A 23,817-nucleotide genomic window follows, 5' to 3' on the forward strand; every position below is an offset into this window, starting at 1 on the left:
CTCTTCATTAGTAATTATTGCAGTGACATTCATGGCTCCTTTACCAGCACCTGTAAATGAATCCAGTTCAGTTTAAAACTATATAATTAGTCTTGACAGACAGGGTCTCATGTTGGTTTGCATTACAGCCGTTTCTGCTGAACTTGATAAAATGAAGGAAATGGGAGAATCTTTCAGTCTAGATCCTGGTGTAATAATAAACCCAGATAATATGCTGAAGTGGTATTTTAACATTCACATCACTGAAATCTCTGGAGATCAGAGTAAGATCTGTTCAGTTGATCAGTGTGATGAGAGATTCGGAGACAGACTGAAGCTGGATCATCAGAATGGATCTCTGACCATCTTAAACTCAAGGACCACAGACTCTGGACTTTATGAACTTCAGATCATGAGCAGAGGATTCACCATCATTAGGAGCTTCAATGTTACTGTCTCTGGTGAGTAATATTTAGTCAAACAGTGTGTTTTCTTTTACAGTATAGAAGACAGTTCAGTATTTTGCAGTTGCTTTTACCAACTATTACGGTAAAATGTAGATAATATTTATCACCTTCATGCAGTATAAGTAAATGAACAATGTTTACACATTCTCCATGATACTAAGGTAACACTTTTTATCTTTTTTTTTTTTTTTTTTTTTTGGTCACACTTTTATTTCCAGGAATTTGTAGCTCATATTACTGCATTTTTTGTATGCCTCAAGGAGGCTGATCAAGCCCTGCAGATAATGGAATATATATATATATATATATGTATTTTTTTTTTTTTTTTTTTTTTTTGGTTACAGCCATTTCCTCTGTACTTTCTACACACATAGCACATATTTCTAAAAATTCACTCTTGTTTGATATGTTCTGAATAAACCACAAAATGTAGCACAGGGATGTTCATGTTTGATATCTTACAAAATATAATATATTACATTTTACCATCTCATTCTGAAATAGGTTATTGTTAAATAATTGACCACCTCAGAAATGGGCTGTACTGTTGAAATGAGCGGGTCCAGTGACTAAAAGACATTAATACCACATAATAAAGGGCTAGATTCTGAATATAAACATAAATTGAGTGTGTAGAGTGACAGTATCTCCCTCCATCACGGACACATCATCTGTTTGATAATCCAGAGAAGAAACAAACTGCTAATCATATGCACTTCTGGGATAATGGAGCAAAATAATCTAAAACAGTAAAGTGCTGTGAAAGTGTGAGACATTAGCAGATTTCCAAAGAAGCATTTTAATGCATTCCATTCATGCAGATACGATTAAGAAAAGTATGACTGGTAAGTATGTCAGATTCAAACATGTTACAACCTATCGCAACAATCAACATCTCTGGAATGCATGTGGTCTTCACTATCAGTCATGTCAGGACCTCAGATTCAGGGCTTTATAAACAACAGATCAACATCAGACAACACTGCGTTCCAAAGATGTTCAGCGTTGCGATTGGTGAATAGATTTTGTTTTTTTACAGTGAGATTCTACAAGAAAAAAATAAATAAAAAATGAGATGGAAAGGATATTTATACCAGTGCTTTTGCATTCCAACACAAAAGGATGAACACAAAACACTAACACTTAATAAACACACACACACACAAACACAGAAAATGAAAGTGTTGTGTTCTGTTTTGACTTGCAAACCCACCAGATGGCACCATTTATCAGTTGAATCTATATCACAAGGTGTAAATATCAGTCAAAGCTATCAGCTGCTCTCCAGTAATAATGATGTCTGTATTTATCATTACAGGTTCAGGTCCGTCTTCAGGTCCTATAACAGGAGTACAGTGCATGTTACTTCTGTTCTCCTTCGTGTGGCTGCAGTTATTAGTGTGATTTCTACAGTATATAGGTGCACATACTACTCACAGAACAGATCACTACACACAAATGCTGACATACTGTAAAGACAATGAACACACAGGCCAAGCATGTAATGATACCTTGTACGAACAAATCACAATTTTTTATACAATGTGTAATCTAATGAATGGATATGTATAACATATCTTATAAGCTTATATGACTGATGTACCGGTTTCATTTGAGATTTGTCCTCTTTTTGACCAATGGCAAGCTCAGGCATGTGGTAGTATAGGAACAAATCGACTACACCTTCATATGCAGGGATCAATTTTTGCCAAAGAGTGCTTGGACTTTACTACATGCAGTAGTGGAGACACAACTGGCATCATTTTGGAGGAAAATCTGGTGACATGAATTATGCCTGGGACATTAGACATGACATGCACATGAAATCATAAGAAGAGCCATTTGGAAGAGAACACAAACTATGTTTGTATAATTGTAATGATAATAAATATATAATAACACTCGTTGGATTTGTGCTGGTCAGACAAAGTCTGAGCATTGAAACATGTATGCAGCTGTATTACTCAAACCCTGCACCTTTTTTATTATTGTCATTGCTTCGTCTCCTGCTTCTGTTCCTCTCTGGTCTTGCTCAGTCAACTTCTTGCCTGACATTGTTAAAACAATTTTAGGTACCAGACAAAATGCTAATTTTGTGTACCAGATAAGACTTGCTGTCAACAGGAATTGTGTATCAGACGACTTGTTGTTGTTGTTGTTTTTTTTACCAAACAAAACATACAGTATAAGGCTTCTGGAGTGGGACAAACATGTCTGTGATCGGCTACATTGCTCAACGCTACATAAACACATTGTAAATAGAGATCTTTGATGCTCTTCACAGAGCACTGACACAAACAAGGTAGCAGATTTACCTGGTACTCTCTGTATTACCTTATCTCTTTTGCACAATATTAATATTAATCATGTGCAAAAATGCATTCAAATGCATTCTACTCTCATTGCAGAATCTAAAGCAAAGCATGCTGTAAACTAATAGGCTAGTCTTGTGTAACTCATTCTTTTTGAGTTAATATAATCAGTTATTGAAAAGGTGTGGTAAATGCTGGACAATTAGCTAATTTAAAGGGGTCCCTGGAGGCTACATGAGCTTTTACAAGTTGTTTGAATTGAAATGTGTGTTGGGAGTGTGCATACACAACCACCCTAAAACATCACAAAAACAGGCCCTGCCCATGATAGTTTGATTGACAACAGTGTTTCAGCACAGACTGGACTGGTGTATTACCTTACACCCGCTGTGAGTGAGCTGTTATCAGTCCACCATTGTTTCATCGCTGGAGCAGATGTAGACAAGAATGACTCCTAAGTGATTGAGGTGTTTTGTTCTTGGATGTAAAACAAGCAATTTATTAGAAATTAGAAATCGAAAACCGAAACACCCCCCAAAAAAGAGCCCAACGAGTCTGATGAGTGTTTAGTCTCTTAGCAAAGGGGAATGTATTCGAGATTCCTGTGATCAGTCCAGACAACAAAAGGTTCACAAGACCCCTCCAGCCATTGACGCCACTCACCAAGAGCCAAGCGAATGGCTAGAAGTTCTCGGTTACTTATAATAATTACGCTCGGCCGGCAAGAGGCGTTGAGGGAAGAATGCATATGTATGAACCTTTTCATCGAGCAGTGAACGTTGCGAAAGCACCTCACCAACGGCCACGTCAGAGGCATCCACCTCCACAGTAGTATCTCTGGGGTCCGGTGTGATAAGAATGGATGCAGAGGTGAATAATCTCTTAAGGTAATTGAATGCCCCTTGGGCAGACTCTGGCCAGACAAAACCGGACTTAGTAGAGGTGAGAGCAGTCTGGGGCGGCAACCTGACTGAAATTAGAGATGAATCATCTATAAAAATTTGCGACCCCCAAAAAAATGTTGGAGTGCGGTACGAGGCTCAGGGACCGGCCATTCAATGACTGCACAAACCATAGCTGGATCCATACTGATTCCTTCAGCAGAAAAAACTGAGCTCCAAAAAACGTGACTGATCTGATTTGAAACGTGCACTTCTCAGCCTTTACAAAGAGGAGATTCTCTAAGAGGCGTTGCAACACTCTTTGAACATTCTGAACGTGCACGTCAAGAGATGGGGGAAAAATTAGAATGGCATCCAGATACACAAAAACCAAAATATGTCCCTCAAAATGAGGGCTTGAAACATGGCCGGGGCGTTAACCAGTCCGAACGGTAAAACCCGATATTCAAAGTGCCATAAGGGCGTATTGAACGCAGTCTTCCATTCGTTGCCCTCTTTAATGCACACAAGGTGATAAGCGTTACGAAGATCTAACTACGTGAAACCTTGGCTCCCTGCTAAATCTTGAATGCTGACGATATAAGTGGTATGGAATACCGGTTCTTAACAGTTATGTCGTTCAACCCACGATAATCTATGCAGGAGTGCAAGGAACCATCCTTCTTTTTGATGAAGAAGAAACCCGCGCCAGCTGGAAAAGAGGACAGGACAATGGTGTCTGCAGCGAGGGACTTCTCAAGCATCTAATGAGTATAATCGCCTGCGGGGGTGGGGGGGGGGTTACCAGGAAGAAGCTACAGTCAATGAGGAGGGAGAGAAGCCACCAGGGAACGACTGAACAAAGCCTGCAAATTGTGGTACTCCTCTGGAAACCCTGACAAGTCACCAGGCTCCTCCTAAAACACAGATAGAGAAGAGACAACAGTGACAGCAGAGACCAGACACTTAACATGACATAATAAATTCCAAGACAAAATGGTCCCTCGACCCAATTAATCGGAGGATTATGCTGCACAAGCCAGGGATGGCCTAAAACAACTGGAGAGTGAAAAACTAGAAGAGAAATTGTCTCTAGATGATTGCCCAAGATGGTGAGACTCACCAGAATGGTGGCTCAATGAACTCTTGACAGAACACTGCCATCTAGAGCCATAATAGTGGAGGAGCACTTGAGTTCAATTAATGGAATGTTCCTCTCCAGCGCCCAAGTCTCTTCAATAAAAATTTCTTTCAGCACCATAGTCAATGAGAGCTGTACAGGAAACAGATGAACCAGGCCAGCTAAGTACCATTGGGAACATCCAGAGGGGGAGAAGGATGTGGAGCTCGCCAGTATTCCCCGACCTACTGGAGAGCACTGTCTTTTAGAAGGGCAAATGGCGACGAGGAATGACCACAGTACATACAGAGCTACAGGATGCATACAGGATGTGCCGCGTTCTGCAGGAGAGATCAGTATCCTGCTCACCTGCATAGACTCAGGAAATGGAGCAGCTTCATCCATAAACATTGATCAAATACCTTGGCCTTCTCCTCCTTGAAGAGCTCAAACCTCTCAGCACACAGCGCCAGACTCCCAGACAGCCTCGTGTCTCATGTCTGCCCAATGAAGCTCTCTGCATCTCCACAGCAGAATCAATAGGCATCTCCTTCGCTGGGTCCATGGTGGCCAGATGATTCTGACTGAGTACAGCTGGCAGAACAGAAATGGTCCATAAAGGGAGAATGAATGCAATGCTTGTCAGAGGGATTACGGTGAGCAGATCCACACCAGCAGACTCAGCACTGTAGATGGCGGGTAACCAGGTGAGCTCTGGCAGCAAGAGGGATGGACACAGAACAGGTAAGGCAAGCACCGATTATACAGCACAAATGAGACAAAGACTGAGACAAAACTGACTATCAGTATGGAGAGGATAGCTTGGAATGAGATGCTGAGTAACACATTAGTTTATATAATAATCTGGCAGAAAGCAGAGGGAACGGCCAAGGGAAATAGCAGTGAGAATTAGAATAGAGAAGGAACAGGTGTGTAGATAATCAGCTCGAGCGCTGATTGCAATAGCGAACAGCTGAGCTAAAGTGGCAGTAATGACAGGAGAGAGAGAGAGAGGAGGGGAGAAACTCAAACCCGACTCATGACAACATAATTTACTCCTGACATCTGAGCCACTGAAGACGCAGTGGATTGAGTTTGTTTTTGAAAAGAATGTGCCCCCAATCTACATAAATGTGTCTATGTTTATTCATGATCCAGCTTCACCTAAGAAGTGAGTATAAGGTTTTTTAATGAATCTTTACAAGTCGCCTTTCCTAATAACGTACTGATTAGCAAGTTTCATGATGAATGTGACTGAAGTAAACAGTCCCTCAGAGAGCAGCTCAGAAGAGAGGGGTCAGCAGAACAGGTTTATTCTATATTTAAACCTACAAGCAAGCGTATATATTTTTTGAGATAGCAGTAACTGTAAGGGAGTATTTTTAATGGGTGGTTGACACTTGATCTGACCATCCATAATGGCGAATCTGCTATTTTGTCCGACAATCCAGAGAGGAGAGTAGATTGATGTCAGTGGACTTGAATTTGAAAAAAAAAAAATGGAATGGGGGTCCAGGTCCGTGTGCCAGTGGGGGACCTGGGGACTGAGGCAGAGTCGGCGGGATGGGGACCCAGGGCAGAACCAGGATCGCGAGCAGTCACTGCTTCCTCTGGGAAATCGTGAGCAGACACCACCACCTCTGGAGCTTTCTGAGCGGCCACCGCTGCCTTGGTGGAATCGTGATCAGGTACCACCACCTCTGGAGCTTTCTGAGCGGCCACCGCTGCCTTGGTGGAATCGTGAGTGGCCACCACAACCTTTGGAGGAATCGTGATCAGACACCACCACCTCTGGAGCTTTCTGAGCAGCCACTGCCACCTCGATGGAATCATGAGCAGACACCGAAGCCTCTGTGGCTTTCTGAGTGGACACCGCCCCCTCGGTGGAATCGTGATCAGACAAGGCCACCTCTGGAGATTTCTGAGCGGCCACCACCACCTCAGTGGAATCTCGAGTGGACACCGCAGCCTCTGTGGCTTTCTGAGCGGACACCGCCCCCTCGAGGGAATCCACGGACCCATGTTTGCTGGCTGAATTCTGTCATGACACAGCGAAGAGGGCACCGTGGAAAAAACAGGGTCTGGGTCCAAATGCAGGAAAGCACTTTTAATAAACTGAAATAAAAAAGTCAACAAGGCAAAACAATACAGGATCAAACTCGAAAACTGGTAAACCACGTCACATACAACTAGAAATACAAATCACAGTTCACAAGTAACAATTAATTCAGTCAGGTAGAGTGGTGTGTGAGACAAGAATATATAGTCCGTGACAATGGACAATAGCTGCTTGAGTGTGTGACCAGGTGTGTTGAATTTGGGGTAAATGAGTCCGGGAGAATGGGAAATTTCTGCCTCTGGTGGAGACAGAGAGAAACACTGGGTCCGGGCTCATAAAAAAATGAGTTTATTATTATTATTATTATTATTTTTTTTTATTTTTATTTTTTTTATTATTATTATTATTATTATTTTTGTTTTGTTTTTTGATTTATTATTTTGTAGCTTTTTCTGTATTGTTTTATTTTCGGATTGATGGTTAATAAAGTTGAATATTTGTAGTCAGTTATTTCAATGTGTTTCTATTGGTCAGTGACTTAGTCTGAGAGTGTGCCCAGGTTAGTTTCCCAGCGTAGGTTAGGGGCAGCTGTGGCCTAATGGTAAGAGAGTTGGATTAGCTATCTGAAAATTTCAGGTTCGAGTCTTGGTGCTGGCAGGAGTTGTAGGTGAGGGGGAGCGAATGAACAGTGCCCTCTTCCACCCTCAATACCCATGGCTGATGTGCTCCAGATGTGTGTTCACTTCTAACTGCTGTGTGTGCACTTGGATGTGTTAAATGCAGAGCATCAATAACGTGTATGGGTTACTCTACTTGGCAAATGTCACGACTTTCACAGTGACTGAGTTTGTGAATGCATAGCTGATAAAATAAGATATCAGTATGACATTTTTATGTAATCTAAATTTAACTGAGTTTATTATTTTATTCGAACAGGCAATGGGAGGTAGCACAGAATTCAATATCATCACTCCAAGCAGTTCCTCTGTGAGAACATCCATTTATAGCACACTCTATCAGATAAAACTAGCCTTATGATTTTAATAGTTTTCTGCTTGAGGCAATAGAGAGTGATGATTTGCTTGTACTGTATTACATTTGCCAAAAATATACATTGTATTATGAGTGTAAAGAAAGAGAGCGAGAGCAAAAGACAGAAAGAATGAAAGATTGAAAACAAACAAACAAACAAAAAACGAGCGAGAGAGAGACAGCAGTATTTCATAGACAATGAGCAGGTGAAGGGTGGGATCTATATTTAATAATGAACGCTAGATACATTTCCAGATGATGAGAACACAGAACGTTTATTTAAGTTTCTGGATGCTGTTTGCACATCATTAAATTACACTAATACAGAGCAACATCACTTTAACCAGTTATATTAACAATATGTGCATATGGGTTTAAAAAACAAATATAGACATCCAGAGAATATTTGAAGAAATCCAAAGTTGTGATGCACAGACTTGCATGACCTCTATCATTTCCGCTAGATACAGAAGGCTACTTTTATCAACATTTTTTGGGGATATTTTCATATACCGGCCCCTCCTTTGATTTCTGCAAAGGAAACACAAACTCAGTCAGGAATCTGCTGATGTGACAGCAATTAAGAACTACTATTACTGAACAGAGGAACAAAAGGAAATTATATCAGTCTCATTCATCACATGACTTTTTAAGCAGTTAAATCAACAAAAAGGTAAATTTTATCTCTGAAGGTTGGTCATGGCAACCACTGCACTGTTTACACAAAAGCAACACCAAAGATATTTGTTCTTGCAGCACGTCTACAAATCAACCAATGGCTGCTAAAGCTGCATTTCCCCTCACATAATCATGAACCACAGAGCAGCTGCAGCTCAAGACCAGACAGGTCACATGGTGAACAGAGCTTTGTGTCATACTTTCTGACAAACTAATTGTATAAAGCTCTGGTTTGGATATTTTAGAATAACAATAATTTTTTTTCATTCATGAAGTCTGTGGCAGCCCATAGAACAGCTTGTGGGGAAGGTTATGAAATTTGGCACACAGATAGAGGGCAGTCTCAACATTAACCACAGAAAATTTAAAGTGGGTATAACTGCAGACCGGAGATCTCCAAAATGGGGCGTGAACTCCTAAAGTGGGCAGAACCACCAAAATGGAGTGGGGTCTCCTTTCGCAAAGACATTCAGTCAATTTCACTGGTTAAGGTAAGGTGCGGGGTTGGTTTGGGGGTTAGCATTTTGGATTCAGACCAAACCTGGTGTGTGTTATCAAGTAGGGGTGGGCGGATCAATCTAAATATCGATAGTATCGATGCTAACACTGGTATTGGTATCGGATCGATACAATTGTAAATGAATCGATATTTTAATTTAAATATCTCTCATCTACGTTCATTATACTTTGCTCGTGTCTTCTACCTCTACAATCCTGAACAAACGCTGTTTTCACATCCTGGCCCACTTTGCTACTCCTCCCCTCTTGCTGCTCTGTTGTGATTCGTTGTTGTGTCGTCACGTGACTCACTGACACAACGCGCCGAGGAGCAGCGAACAGAGCGAGCAAAGCTGAAAGCACATTGAAGTCCAGAAGGGGGGCTCAGGGAATGTAACAGGTATATTTGTTCTTTGTTTGTTCTTCAGTAATAATTGTGTGCACTTTATTTCATTTGCTTTTAAAACCAGAAAAAAAGGGAGAATTTTAAGTAAAAAGTATCGTATTGGTATCGGTATCGGCAAAAACTGACCCTATTTGTATTTGGTATCGGATCGATACCAAATTTTGCGGTATCGCCCACCACTATTATCAAGCATGGCCTGACAGTACATGAGCAGTTTCATCACAGTGCCAGCTACTGTTAAATAAAAAAAAAAAGATATTTTATGTTATTACTTTTTTTCGTGTTGTTGGATTAAACAATGCTGATTCAGTTCTTTCTTCCTCTTGTGTCCGGACTGCATTAACTATAATGAACATGTGTTAAAACAAAGGTTACAATATTATATACAAATTTCAGTCTTAAAAAATATAAATATTTGTATAGATTATTTGCATGTTCTGCTGACCTGTTTTTCTACATTTCCTGCGGAGGCAGCACATCATGACTGTAGCTAAAATCAACAGAGATCCAGCAGCAGCAGAAATCAGCGATGTGTAAAATAAAGGCACACCCTGATCTGTAATGAGTGAAATGAGCCATTAGAGTGATTGAATCTATTTGCCCGACCAGATAAAATATGAAACAACAGCACTGTATAACTTGATAGATCAGCTTAATTACCAATAAAATTAACACTAGCATACCTGAACATGGCTGACAGACCTGGGTGATGTTGAGATGTGTGGTCTGGTTTGTGATGGGATTGTTGATCACACAGCTGTAGCTGTTTTTCTCCTGATATTCCACCTCCAGAGGTAGAGAGAGACTGATGCTGAGATCAGACACACTGATGCTGGACAATAAACTGTTTCCTTTGTACCAGGAGAGAGTCACATGACCCACATTCACCACTGAACACAACAATGAACAATTCTTCTGCGATGGAGATGATGATGATGATGATGATGATGATGATGATGATGATGATGATGATGATGATGATGAACAGTCTCTGGAAATGTCAGGAGTGGGCGGAGGAGCTGGGAAACAAGGTAACGAACAGAAATATGAATAAATGTAAACAACAGTGTTATATTCAGTTTAGTGTGTTGACGGTCGGTGAGAGCATGTCATCTAAAACTGTAAAATGATTAAACATTTCAATATGTAGTTAAAGGAATATTCATACTTCTGTAGACATTAAGCTCAGTGTTTGTGTTAATCAATTTAAAACCACCAACACAGTTGAATAAGCTAAGCCCCAAATATCCCTTTAATAAAACAAGAACTTGATCGCTTGAACAAATGATTTCTACTCACCATAAACTGAAACGCTGAATGTTTTTGATGACAGTTTATCTCCACTTATCTTTACTTCATAGTCTCCAGCGTGTTGAGTTGTGATGTCTGTGATGGTCAGAGATCCAGTCTGTCTGTCCAGCTTCAGTCTGTCTCTGAATCTCTCATCAGGACCATTATATGTGTAGAAGATTGCATGATCTCTGTTGATTTCAGCTATCAGAGTGTGTTCAGCTACAACATTCCACATTATGTCATCGTCTTCATGTATTTCAGTAAGATCAGTGTTTAGAGTGACAGTATCTCCCTCCATCACTGACACTGTCTCACTAAACACACCTGAAGAACATGTTTAATCACAGATTAAGGCTCCAGATGGTTTATAAAGCGTGAAATCAGATGTTGTCTGTATAAGAATACGATCAGAGACGCCAAAGATATATGTGATACATATATACATGAACAGACAATGTGAACCAGTCATTTTGGTCTTTAGAGTAATATAAATATGTGCATTTGCAGGACAAGTCACTTAGTCAATTGACATTTTCAATAGTCTCATATTTTTGTATTTGTCTCATTAAAACAGACTCACTGAAAACAGCAGCAGAGGCGTTATTACTGTAAAACAGCAAGAAACTAGGCCATAAAAATGTGTTTGCAACTTACCAATCAGATGCCAACTACACAAACAGAACAAACTAAGTGTCTGAAGCATTGCCTTCAGTTGTTCAGTGAAAACTGATGTAATAATTTTGACTATCTGCTGATAAAAATCAATCAGATGTGAATCCTCCCTCGACAGAGTTTGGCCCTCCTAGTTCACACACACATGCACACTGTGAATGTGTTTTGATTATAAATATAATATATAAATGTTCTTCTGGCTCTTACTAAGGCTTTAACTGTATTTGATAGTAGTAAAATTAAAAACATTTTGATATGATTTCAGTGAATGCCAGTTTTCTGACTGTGTTAGATACATTAAAGTAGATAGTGTAACTAGCTACATTGTGTTACACAACTTGACTTTAGGATGTTTTAAGTCTTATGGATATTAAAATGTTTTATGATCATTCAGTTGTTGCAAATGACGAAGATCTTCTGATATTATCTCAGGTCTTAACTGAGGTATGGCACGAGCAGCTCAACATCTGAGTCAAACTGAAAGCTGCTGCGGTCGGTTTTCATCAGAAATCTGATTTGATCTGTTACAGTAGGTGGACAAATATATTGTGCTTCAGCGACTGTTTTGTTTCATCTGTGTTTATTTTGTTGGTGAAGGGCTTCTTCCTGTGCTGCGGTTATGAACCTCACAGACACAGTCTGACTTCCCTCTTACACAGAATAGATTTATAATCAAATTAAATGAATCGATGAAAACCTGTCTGAACTGGGTTCTTACTAATCATTCAATACTTTCATTTACCTAAAGGTTACAAGTGAAAACTGTATAGTTTAATGTGTGCACATATTGTCTTAAGCATTCCAACACTGACTTAATTGATAAAATTGCCGAAATCGTTGCTATAAATGTCAATAAGAAGAAACAAAATGATAGTGATGGTACAATCATGCCATGATGTGGTGAAAACGTTTTTCTGTTTTTATTATTATTATTATTTTTTTTTAGTTTGTCACATTTTATTTTAATTGAAATAAATAAATGCATTCAAATAATTAATAGGCTACAGAAATGTCAATGAAGCATCAATTGCAGAAAAGAAAACAAGAATAAAGTTTTCTTGACTGAGATCTTATTATTCAAAAGGTTAGTGTATTTTATTTTCTGTTCCCATATGTTACATAAAAAAACTTTTGACAAAATACGTTACATTGAAGGACTCTGCCTCATTTGCGTTGTATTTATTTTCTGACAACTTTCGTTAGCCTTAGGCTACTTTCACTTGACAAGTGACGTCACACATCCCACGCTACACAGACACGTTCGTCGGGTTTTTTTTTTTTTTTTTTTTTTTTTTTTTTTATTATGTTACCGGGACAGAATTTACTTTCTTCACTCAGGGTGGACTGCCAGTGAGGTGTGACTTAATAAAAAATACTTTTTATTTCCACAGAATCTGCATTAATTCAAAATGAAGGTCTTTATTTTGTGCATCATATTGTGTACATTCTTCGTGCCAGGTAAGACATATGCTTTATAGTAGCATATATAAAAAAAAAAGAAAGAAAGAAAAAGTGATGTTATGCCGTTTGATTTTTGTATCAGATTTAGTCACTGTACACTAGACAGACATGCGATATTTTTTTCTGTTTTAATTAGCTACGAGTGCATGATTATATATTGTTATATTTTTAGACACATATATGTATCATATAAAACTAGTGGCGTTTTAAGATGAATGTTTGTGGAAACATGCATGTATTATATTTTTGAGACATATTTCTTCTTACAATCTGTTATTTCTTCTTCAGTTGCATCTGTTGGTCCAGATGTAGTGTCAGTGTTAGTGATGGAGGGAGATGCAGTCACTCTAGACACTGGACTTAACACATCCAAACAAGAAAGAATGAGATGGTATTTTCATGTCGATCGTATAGCTGAAATCACTGGAGATCAGAGTAAGATCTGTACAGATGTTCAGTGTGATGAGAGATTCAGAGACAGACTGAAGCTGGATCATCAGACTGGATCTCTGACCATCATGAACACCACACTCACAGACTCTGGACTTTATAAACTACTAATCAACAGTCATAACAGTGAAATAATCTTTGGTGTTTCTGTCAGTGGTAAGTCATTAAATTAATGAATAAAATTCAGAGTTATTTGTGTTTTAATAACATAATATATATTTATTGTGGTGATATTCAGTATCCAGTATTCAGGTCTGAGTCATTAAACTGTTCAGTTTGATTTGAAAAGAAATCATATCCTTTGGTAAGCTGTTAGTTTTGACAGATGTTGGTTTGTATTTCAGCCATTCCTGCTACTCTGCTAGACAAAATGAAGAAAAACGAGAGAGAATCTGTCAGTTTAGATCCTGGTGTAATAAACCACCCAAATGATATGATGATGTGGTATTTTAACGACTCTCACATCGCTGAAATCACTGGAGATCGGAGTAAGATCTGTACAGATGATCAGTGTAAAGAGAGATTCAGAGACAGACTGAAATTTGTGCATGGATCTTTGACCATCACAAACTGTATAACCACAGACTCTGGACTTTATAAACTACAGATCAACAACGGCAGATTCAGCATCATTAGGAGCTTCAGTGTTACTGTCACTGGTGAGTGATATTTAGTAAAATTTATATTGCAGATTAAGAATATATATATATATATTTCCATTAATACACATGAAAAGTAAATGACCAATATTAACTCTTGTACTCCTTCTCTTACTGAGGAAACAAGTTTATATTATTATTATTTTATTTTTGGTATGCCTCAAACTGGCTGATCAAGCCCAGCAGCTAATGGGTGTGAAAGTTACACACATTTTTGGCAAAGGGCACTTCCACCCTTTTCCTCTGTATTTTAGTCATGCAGCAACGATTTAAAAAATGTAATTGTAAATGTCATTTAATTGCCATTAAATACTCACCCTCATGTCCTTCCAAACCTGTAACACCTTTGTTCATCTTAGAACACAAATTCATATATTTTTGATGGAATCTGATCTTTATTCACGGTTTGACATGCAAAATGACGCACCTGCAAAAAAACTGCCAATGCCTCCCAACGACCAGGTGCTCTGTCTCCAGCCGATGTAAGGAATTCCCTATCCAGGACTAACCCACGCAAGGCTGCAGGTCCTGACAACATACCTGGCCTTGTACTGAGAGACTGTGCTGCACAGCCGACAGATGTCCTAACAGATATCTTCACCTCACTGAGCCACAACAATCATACCGTTACCGAAGAAATCGCCTGTGTCCTATCTAATCAACTACCGTCCCATAGCCCTGATTCCAATCTTGATGAAGTGCATTGAGAGGTTAGTCATGCATAACGTCAAAACCAGACTCCCCAACACACTCAATCTGATCCAGTTTGCATACAGTCCAAACCGCTTTACGATGCAATTTCCTCCACCCTCCACCTGGCTCTTACCCATCAGCATTCAACACAATAATCCCACAACAGCTCATTAATGAACTTAACTTGTTAGGCCTAAATACCTTCCTCTGTACTTGGATCCTGGACTTTCTAGTTAGAAGACCTCAGTCAGTCTGTGTTGGCCACAACACCTCGAGCACTACCACACTGAGCACAGGTGCCCCACAAGGCTGTGTGCTCAGCCCGCTGCTCTTCACGCTGCTGACCCACATCATCAAGTTTGCGGATGACACAACTGTGGTAGGTCTCATCAGCAACAGATAAAAGGAAGTGGCACAGCTGGTTGAATGGTGTGGCACTAACAACAGGTGTAATGTGAATAAGACAAAGAAGGTTGTGATGGACTACGGAAGAAACTCTGTTGACAACCCCCCACTGACCATCGACAATCCGACTGTGGAGAAACTCAGCAGCACTAAATACCTGGGGGTGCACATCACAGAGGATCTCTCCTGGACCACCAAAACCATGTCACTCTCCAATGAGGCACAACAGCACCTACACTTTCCCCGCCAGCTGAAAAGAGCAAGTCTCCCCCACCCATCCTCACTACATTCTACAGGGGAACCATTGAGAGCATGCTGACCAGCTGCATTACTGTCTGGTATGGGCACTGTAGTGCAGCAAACCAAAAGACCCTCCAGCGGACAATGAACACAGCTGCAAAGATAATCCCTCTCCCCTCCATTCTAGACATTTTCTTCACACAACGCTCGAGCAAAGCCAACAGTATTGTGAAGGACCTTACCCATCCCTCCCACAGTCTCTTCCAGCTCCTACCATCAACAAGATGGTACCGGAGGATCAGCTTTCCCCCCATAATCACTGCATGTCCACAAATGTAGTGGAATAACAATAAAGGTCAACTTGAGCTGCATCACACGGACACGCTGTTTACGTTCAGATCAAATCACAACAACATAGGAAACAGATCCGGCGTAACACAGCTGTCACAGAACAGCATACGCTGTTTACATCCAGTGGATCATCCAGTGATGAGGAGGAGACAAATTGTTGAATAAACTTTTTTTTTTTCGCACAAAAAGTATTCTTGTTTATTTGTATAACTGCAGTTGAACCACTGATGTTACATGGATTATTTTACAGATCTCCTTGCTATGTTTCTGGACTTGGGGATATTCCAGTTGAGTTGCTGTCTATGGGCGAGTCAGACAGCGCTCAGATTCAATCAAAAATATCTTAATTTGTGTTCCAATGATGAACGAAGGTCTTACGAGTTTGAAACGACATGTATTTAATGACAAAATATGAATTATTGGGTGAACTATCCCCTTAAATATAAAAGCGAGGTGATCACTGATTAGTGACAAATCAGCTGAGCAAAATGGCAAATCAAACAAAACTGAGTGCAACTGTGACAATTTTTACGGCTGTACTCAAAATAATCGCTTTTAATGAGCTGTTCGTTTCTTTTTCAGATGCATTTGGTCTGTCAGTGATGGAGGGAGATTCAGTCGCTCTACACACTAGTGTTAAAATGACCCAACAAGACAGAATTAGATGGTATTTTAATAGCATTCACATAGCAGAAATAATTTATAACCAAAGTAATATCTGTATAGATGTTGAGTGTAAAGAGATATTCAGAGAAAGACTGAAGCTGGACAGTCACACGGCTGATCTCACCATCACAAACATCAGAACCACAGACTCTGGAGAATATAAACTACTGATGATCAGCCGCAACAGTGAGAGGATCTTCAATGTTACTGTCAGTGGTGAGTCATTTTGTTTTAAACTCAACATTATATGCTGTGTTTATTGTAGAAGTGGCACTCAGGCTGACAAATCGTAATTGTTGAGAATTATGCATTATATTTTTCCAAACAAAACGATTGACCAATCACAAAACACTGGTCCTGCCGTCCAATCAGAGCACACTGCGTTTTTCAAAGCATGAAAAATAAGCTTTTGAACATTTAGGGATTAAAACCTATACTTCTAGACCCTAAATACACTATCAAGACTTTGAAAAAGGGCATAATGGGTCCTTCATAAAATAACATTAGTCAACAAGGTTTACTACACATGCAAAAAAAAAATTAAAAAAAAAGTTTCTGAATTAATCGATTTCTTATTTATGTATCAGTAAATGAAAACAGTGACGTTGCACTGTGTCAGTCATTGAAATGGAATGATAATTTAGCAGATGTACTTGCTGTACCTGCTGTCATTCTAGAATGCATCTGCCATAGGAAAGCATCTCAAATAGCTCAAGTATTTGATTAAGGTGTGCCTTAGTTTCTTTCTTCAAGAACTCTTAGATACAGACTTTGTAGTTTTTAACCAGAGCATTTGTGAGTCAGTGAATGTACAATGAACAAAACTCTTATGCACAGATTTAAACGGCACCATTTATCGATATCATACAACTTTTTAATGAAATTATTGGCGGAGTTGATTTTCATTTGATCTCTAGTAATAATGGCTTTCTGTCTTCTCTAGGTTCAGACTCATCTTCAGGTGCTGCAAGAGCAAGTGCTTCTGTTAAATTGGCAGTATTTTTGATTTTATTGTTGTCCTGCTGATCATGGCTGCAGCAGCTGGTTGTGTGCTTAACTTATTACATATAAATGATTGTACAAAATGTACAAATAATATATATTGATCAAAAAGAACTTAAAGGGGTCATATGATGCTGCTAAAAAGAACATTATTTTGTGTATCTGGTGTAATGAAATGGGTTTATTGTATTTCTCTGTTGTTGTAGTTGTGTTCATGTTTGATTTGTAAAGTGCTTTAAGGTCTGGAAAAGTGCTGTATAAATTAATAAAAAAAAAAAAAATGTATTTAAATAAAAAATGTTAAATTAAACTTATTATGTATTCCTTGATGAAAGATGACATATGCCAAAAGCTTTTTTTAGCAAATACTTAGTAAATGTTCAGTCTCCTCCACTGACTAGTTCATAAGACATAGAATATATAATGTGTGATTGTATGAAATAAAGTTCACGAAAACATGCATCACGACACTTTAGATGTGTGCTTGGTATTTTCTTTTTATCTGATTAAAAAACTAATTATGAGATTATAGTTTTTTACCTGGATTTTTCATTCCGATTGATAAATGTGTTAACATGAATGCTTTACAATCCGATCGAGCCATCACTCCAGTTACTTTTGACATATCAACATTTAGTTTACAGTCATTTATAAACTGGCTGTGAACATAAATGTTTCATTAGCCAATAAAATATTTTTGAATGCTATTTTCTTACAGTGGAGAAAAACAAAATCCTTGTTTCACTTGATTCATTTTGTCATGGTTTTAGAGTTTGTAATCAGATATGTCTAAGCTAAGCTGAAAACGAATCATTTAAAAACATCTTCAACCACATGCTAGTCACCAGAGGCTGCTTGACAGGCTTTTTAGCATGCACACATAATTGTTTAACTGCCAAGACTTAAAGCACATACAGATAATGCAACTTTTGTAATGCAAATAAGTGTGGTGTCCCATGAGTTCAACTCTGCCAGTGAGTTACATTTACTGACCTTTACTCTCTTCACTTAAATCAATGAAGATCTTAGTTTTATCTGTGCACATGAACCGTGTACATGTTGATGGCAGATCAGAGACACATTGAAGCTGGATCTCTGACCATCACAATCATCTTATGATCAGCAGCAGCAGATTCAGCATCAAAAGGATCTTCAGTGTTACTGTCAATGGTGAGTATCATTTAATCATTCAGATCACGTCCCTTATTTGAGCAGTTTAAGAAAACAGTTAACTTTTTTATTATTATTATTATTGACTCAATGTTTTCAGTTTCACACTGTAGGCTATGTGAAGTTAATATTATCTTTATCCCCTACAATTGCATGTCAGTGTGACACTTTAGAATTATGTGTCAGTGAAGCAGCGATCTCGTGCCGTTTAAAAATTAATGTCATTTATGTGAAAAGTGTGCTGTTGTTTCCAGTGTTTCCAGTGTTCCATGCTGTTTCAAACCCAGCAGATGGCGCCATTTATCAGTTGAATCTATATCTATCAGCTGCTATCCAGTAATAATAATTTCTGTATTTATAATTACAGTTTCAGTTCGGTTTTCAGATCCTATAGCAGGAAAACTTTTCGACATCTTTGATCATTGCGCCTCATAGCTTAAAATCATGATTTCTTCTTGTCCAAATTAGTCAGTGCATTTTTTTTCCATCATGTACCTAAATCTCTAACATTATGAAAAAATAAATAAATAAATCTTATAAAAAATGTGTTTCTGTAAATCTTGCATCAACTCTGTTACTGCACAATACTTTGCCTTTAAATTAATGGAATTATCTCCCACAACTATGTAATATACAGGAAATGATGTCACTTTCCCTCACTGTTAAAATCTGAAGCACTGAAAAGTATATTGCTGAGTCCCAATTCGCATACTATCCGTCCTAAATAGTATGCAAAACTAGAATTAGTACGTCCCAAATCGTAGTATGTTGAAAAGAGTATTCCAAAGATACCCGGATGGTCTACTCCCTGACAGCAAGCAGTTTCGGTCCAGATTCGGCCCACATCTGGCCCGCATGGATTTCATGCGGGCCAGATGTGGGCCGGATCTGGGCCGACACTATGTTGCTGTCTGGGCTATTTCCGGTTAGAATTCGAAGTGCAGATCAATGCACACTCTAAGTGCTAATATTGCCCACAACCCATTGCGTGCGGGAGGGAGGAGCTTTGCGATGGCTTTGCGGTGATGTAAACATGGCAGCCGGATGCAGCAGCAGAGATGCGCCCTCAGCTTTTAAGTGTAAGAATTCAAATGTTTAACCCTGATTAAAGTTATATTTTATTTCGTTACACACATTGCACATGAACGTCAGAACCAGCCGCCTCACAAACGACCTGCGTTTGGTTCTACGACGAGGCCGCCCTGCTCCTTCACTCCTCAACTTGGTAGAAGAACACATTGTAAAATGTATTGTGAAAAAAAACGATAAGAAAAAAAGATGGGAATAGTAAATAAAATTTTAATGGACATAAAGAATGAATGAAATGTTAACAGTTGTGGTGTGTGTAACTAGGCAACCACGTTGTCATTCACGTTGCATGACGTCATCGAAGTATGTCCCAGAACGTGCATACTCTTTTGCTACACACTCAAAAGTATGTACTTTTTCCTCAAAAAAAAAGTACATACTTTTAGGTCGTAGTATAAGTAGGCGAATTGGGACTCAGCGTATGTGCTCTCAGTAAGAAAATATTTTAATCTAAATTTAACTTAATTTGTTAATTTGTTACCACAATATCAAGAGGATAACACTTTGTTTCATCTTTCACACTTTGTCATGATTTCAGTAATACCATGTGCTCTTAGCATTTATGCTAGCAAGTGGAGTTTTTTAGCAAAGTAATAAAGAAAATTGTCAATTATTTACCATCATACTCTGTTACAAAGGTAAAGTAACAATGCTGACAATGTGGCAACAGAATTAACAGTCCATCGGACAATCCTATCAATTCTGTTACTTTACCATTCTGTGGCTTAAAGGGTCAACTCCGTTTATGAACTGTTTTCAGCTATAAAAAAAAAAAAAAATTGGTCCAAGTGGATGGCTCCGTGAAGACCTAGGTTTTTTTTTTTTCTCTCTAAGGTAGGCATAGGGGAAATATTATCAGTTTCAAGTCATGTTTTCGCTATTTCACAGTAAAGCTACTTGCCTGTGGCATCTAGATGTCGAACTGCCAGCTTTACACATAATGGAAAAAAAGCTCTTAATTCGCATAGTGGTGACAAAGATAGACTCCCACAAACTGCAAACTCTCAACCACAACTTTCTGTTCAAGCTGATGGTGTATATGTTTTTAGGAAATACTTAGTCAAGTTTCCAGTGCTGCAGAAATGATGTGTTTTTGTAGACCAACCAGAGGTGGGTAGAGTTTCCAAAAACTGTAATGAAGTAAAAGTAAAAGTAATTATAGACAGTAGCGTGCTATGGGGTTTCAGTCAGGGCCTTCAGTAAGCAGCTGTAAACTACATACCCTTACACATCTATCTTACACATCTCTGTAACAGCTGATATGTCATATGCATATAATTTGCATATTATGCTGCACACAGGATCTCAACATCAATGACAGCTGATCAACAATTTCAACAGTAGACTAGATACAGATACATGATTCACTATGAACATCACATCCCTCGAAAATGATATGCAAGCAAAACTTTACAAATGCTGGACATCCACACACCACAGTATTATCAGACAACACGTATATCTCCATAACAATATGCATGATAAATAAATAAAGTCCATGCATGTCATTCCATGTCCCTTTAATCATATTTAAACAAAAATAAACATGGCCAAATAACTTGTTGTGCTGGATGCTAGCTGTTAGCCACTCATATATGCAATCTTTGAAATGGTGCACAAAACCGTTGTTAGTGAATTCAGTTTAAGTAGTGTATCCTTCAGTTATTCCTCTTTTGTCTGTTAAAGAGGAATAACTCTTTTTTTTTTTTTAAACAAGAAACAGGATCTGGTGTAGAGGCGCCGGCGACAGCGGTTTGGAAATTCCCAACTAAACGCTGGACGTAATGTTGCCAAATTGGCCCTGATTTTATACAGTCTATGTGCTGGCCGCAGCCTTTTTTTTAAAGTATATATATTGGATATTCAATTTCAACCTCAGCGAAACTAATCATAGGCCATTTTGTGGACATTACACAAATGAAAATGATACCTAAATAATAATAATAATAATAATAATAATAATAACATTTTTTACATAATTTGATTTTTAAGAGTGCAAGTAAAACTAAAAGTAATAGTGTGTGTATAATATATATTTTTTTCAGCCTTTACTCCAGTCTTCAGTGTCACATAATCCTTCAGAAATCATCCCTAATTTATCTTTCTATTCATCAAATAATCCTAAACTGGTTCCAAAAAATATTAAGCAGCAAATCTGTTTCCAGGGCTGGTAATAAATCAATATATTAAAATGATTTCTGAAGGATCATGACTCTGAAAACAGCTGTTGAAAATTCTGATTGGCATCACTGAATTAATTTAAATTTTAAAGTATATTATGTATTATATGTGTAAATAACCTCTGACACAGAGAAGAGTTTATACATTGTATTTCATGTATTTACACATACAACAAACTGGTAATGTCATAGTGGTATGGTGTACTGTAATGGAATGTAGCCTAAGTTATACCTTTCAAACTGTAGACAGCACACATGGTGTTCATCTAATAAAGATCTTCATCTTACATGAATATACATTTTATAATGTATATTCATTGTATATTGAACATATCCCAACAAATATAAATTAATACTAAAGTACAACAATAAAGCAGACCTAACGGACGTTAGTTTTTAATTGACATGGCTACATGTTAGTTCAAGCAAAACAATTGCAATATTTAATCAAGTTACAAAACTTAATGAATAAATTAACAAGCATAGTACAGACTAATGAGTAGATGAGTTTACCTTTTCAATAAAATAACATTATCATTGATGAAAACTTCTAAATCAAATCCAAATTCTGCTGTTAGCAGCATTGTCATTAGAAGACAATAGTGTTAGTACCACTCTTTTAATAAATGCTTTAAAAAGTGCAACTTGGAGACTGGGTGGGGGCATTGGCCTTGTAAAGTTGCCTACAACAAGCGCCATGTTGAATTTTGGACAGGAATGAAAACGAGGCTGTGAGGAGCTGAAGTTAACACTGGATTACTGTTGTTTTTCAACATACTGATTGTTCAGCCTGACAAATGTATTTCAGAAGAAAACAAAAACATTCAGAAAATACAAACTCCATAGACCTGTTCTGAAAGTTTTGAGCTGAAACCCTTAAACATTGCGGTTGATTGTAAAAGTCTAGCTCTCACAGCCTCATTTTCCATCCATTAGAGACATTTTTACTGTTATCATTGTCTTTTTTTGTCAAGAGTCTTGGAACTTGTGGGAATAAATAAAATTCAGTGCACCAAAATTCAGGTCCTGATGTAAGATCAAACAGCTGGATCTTGTACATAGATTGAAGATCATCTTCAAATGACGACTGACGAATAAACTACATTATCTTCCTCTTTAACTTTCTGTAAAAAAAAAAAACATAAATCTCATTCCCTAATACACAGAGACGAAATATATATAATTTGAATAAATGTTCTTACTGATTTGTATGTTTTTCGTTTGTTGAACCATGGCTCAGCATAAGTAATTTCTTCCTCTCGAGTTTGAACTGTTTGAACAGTAATGACAGATTAATTAAAATAACAAAATCTTAAAGGGTTAGTTCACCCAAAATCATAATTATGTCATTAATAACTCACCCTCATTTCGTTCCAAACCCGTGAGACCGCCGTTTATCTTCGTAACACAGTTTAAGATATTTTAGATTTAGTCCGAGAGGTCTCAGTCCCTCCATTGAAGCTGTGTGTACGGTATACTGTCCATGTCCAGAAAGGTAAGAACATCATCAAAGTAGTCCATGTGACATCAGAGGGTCAGTTAGAATTTTTTGAAGCATCGAAAATACATTTTGGTCCAAAAATAACAAAAACGACGACTTTATTCAGCATTGTCTTCTCTTCCGGGTCTGTTGTGAGAGAGTTCACGACACTGCATTGAGGGTGATGACGTATGACACTGCTGACGTTTTATCTTTGTTATTGAGCGCACCAAAAAACACGTAATCAGTGTCATATGTCAGCAGTGGTTTGAACATGCTCACAACAGACACGAAAGTGAAGACAATGCTGAATAAAGTCGTAGTTTTTGCTATTTTTGGACCAAAATGTATTTTCGATGCTTCAAAAAATTCCAACGGACCCTCTGCTGTCACATGGACTACTATGATGATGTTTTTCTTACCTTTCTGGACATGGACAGTATACCATACACACAGCTTCAATGGAGGGACTGAGGGCTCTCGGACAAAATCTAAAATATCTTCAGCTGTGTTTAAAAGATAAAAGGAGGTTTTACGGGTTTGGAATGACATGAGGGTGAGTTATTAATTACAT

At 38.2% G+C, this 23,817-nt stretch overlaps 1 protein-coding gene and 2 long non-coding RNA genes across 3 annotated transcripts; 1 reads left to right on the top strand and 2 right to left on the bottom strand.

Annotated features, from left to right (window-relative positions):
* Positions 1-249: 249 nt before the first annotated feature.
* LOC113040474 (uncharacterized) lies at positions 250-15,268 on the bottom strand. The gene is made up of 3 exons (XR_003275253.1): positions 15,258-15,268; positions 13,888-13,893; positions 250-345 (listed from the first exon to the last, which is right to left on the bottom strand). It is a non-coding gene; the product is annotated as an uncharacterized LOC113040474 (long non-coding RNA).
* On the top strand, positions 13,361-17,443 carry LOC113040451 (uncharacterized). Its single transcript, XM_026198799.1, has 4 exons — positions 13,361-13,464; positions 13,653-13,967; positions 16,239-16,538; positions 17,266-17,443. Exons 1-4 carry the CDS (start codon positions 13,377-13,379, stop codon positions 17,346-17,348), a joined length of 786 nt encoding a protein of 261 aa, XP_026054584.1. The 5' UTR covers positions 13,361-13,376; the 3' UTR covers positions 17,349-17,443.
* A 4,530-nt stretch (positions 17,444-21,973) lies between these two features.
* Positions 21,974-23,155, bottom strand: LOC113040478 (uncharacterized). The gene is made up of 3 exons (XR_003275257.1): positions 23,125-23,155; positions 22,966-23,033; positions 21,974-22,887 (listed from the first exon to the last, which is right to left on the bottom strand). It is a non-coding gene; the product is annotated as an uncharacterized LOC113040478 (long non-coding RNA).
* Positions 23,156-23,817: the final 662 nt, after the last annotated feature.

Source organism: Carassius auratus, chromosome 22, assembly GCF_003368295.1.
Source record: "Carassius auratus strain Wakin chromosome 22, ASM336829v1, whole genome shotgun sequence".
Lineage (NCBI taxonomy): Eukaryota > Metazoa > Chordata > Actinopteri > Cypriniformes > Cyprinidae > Carassius > Carassius auratus.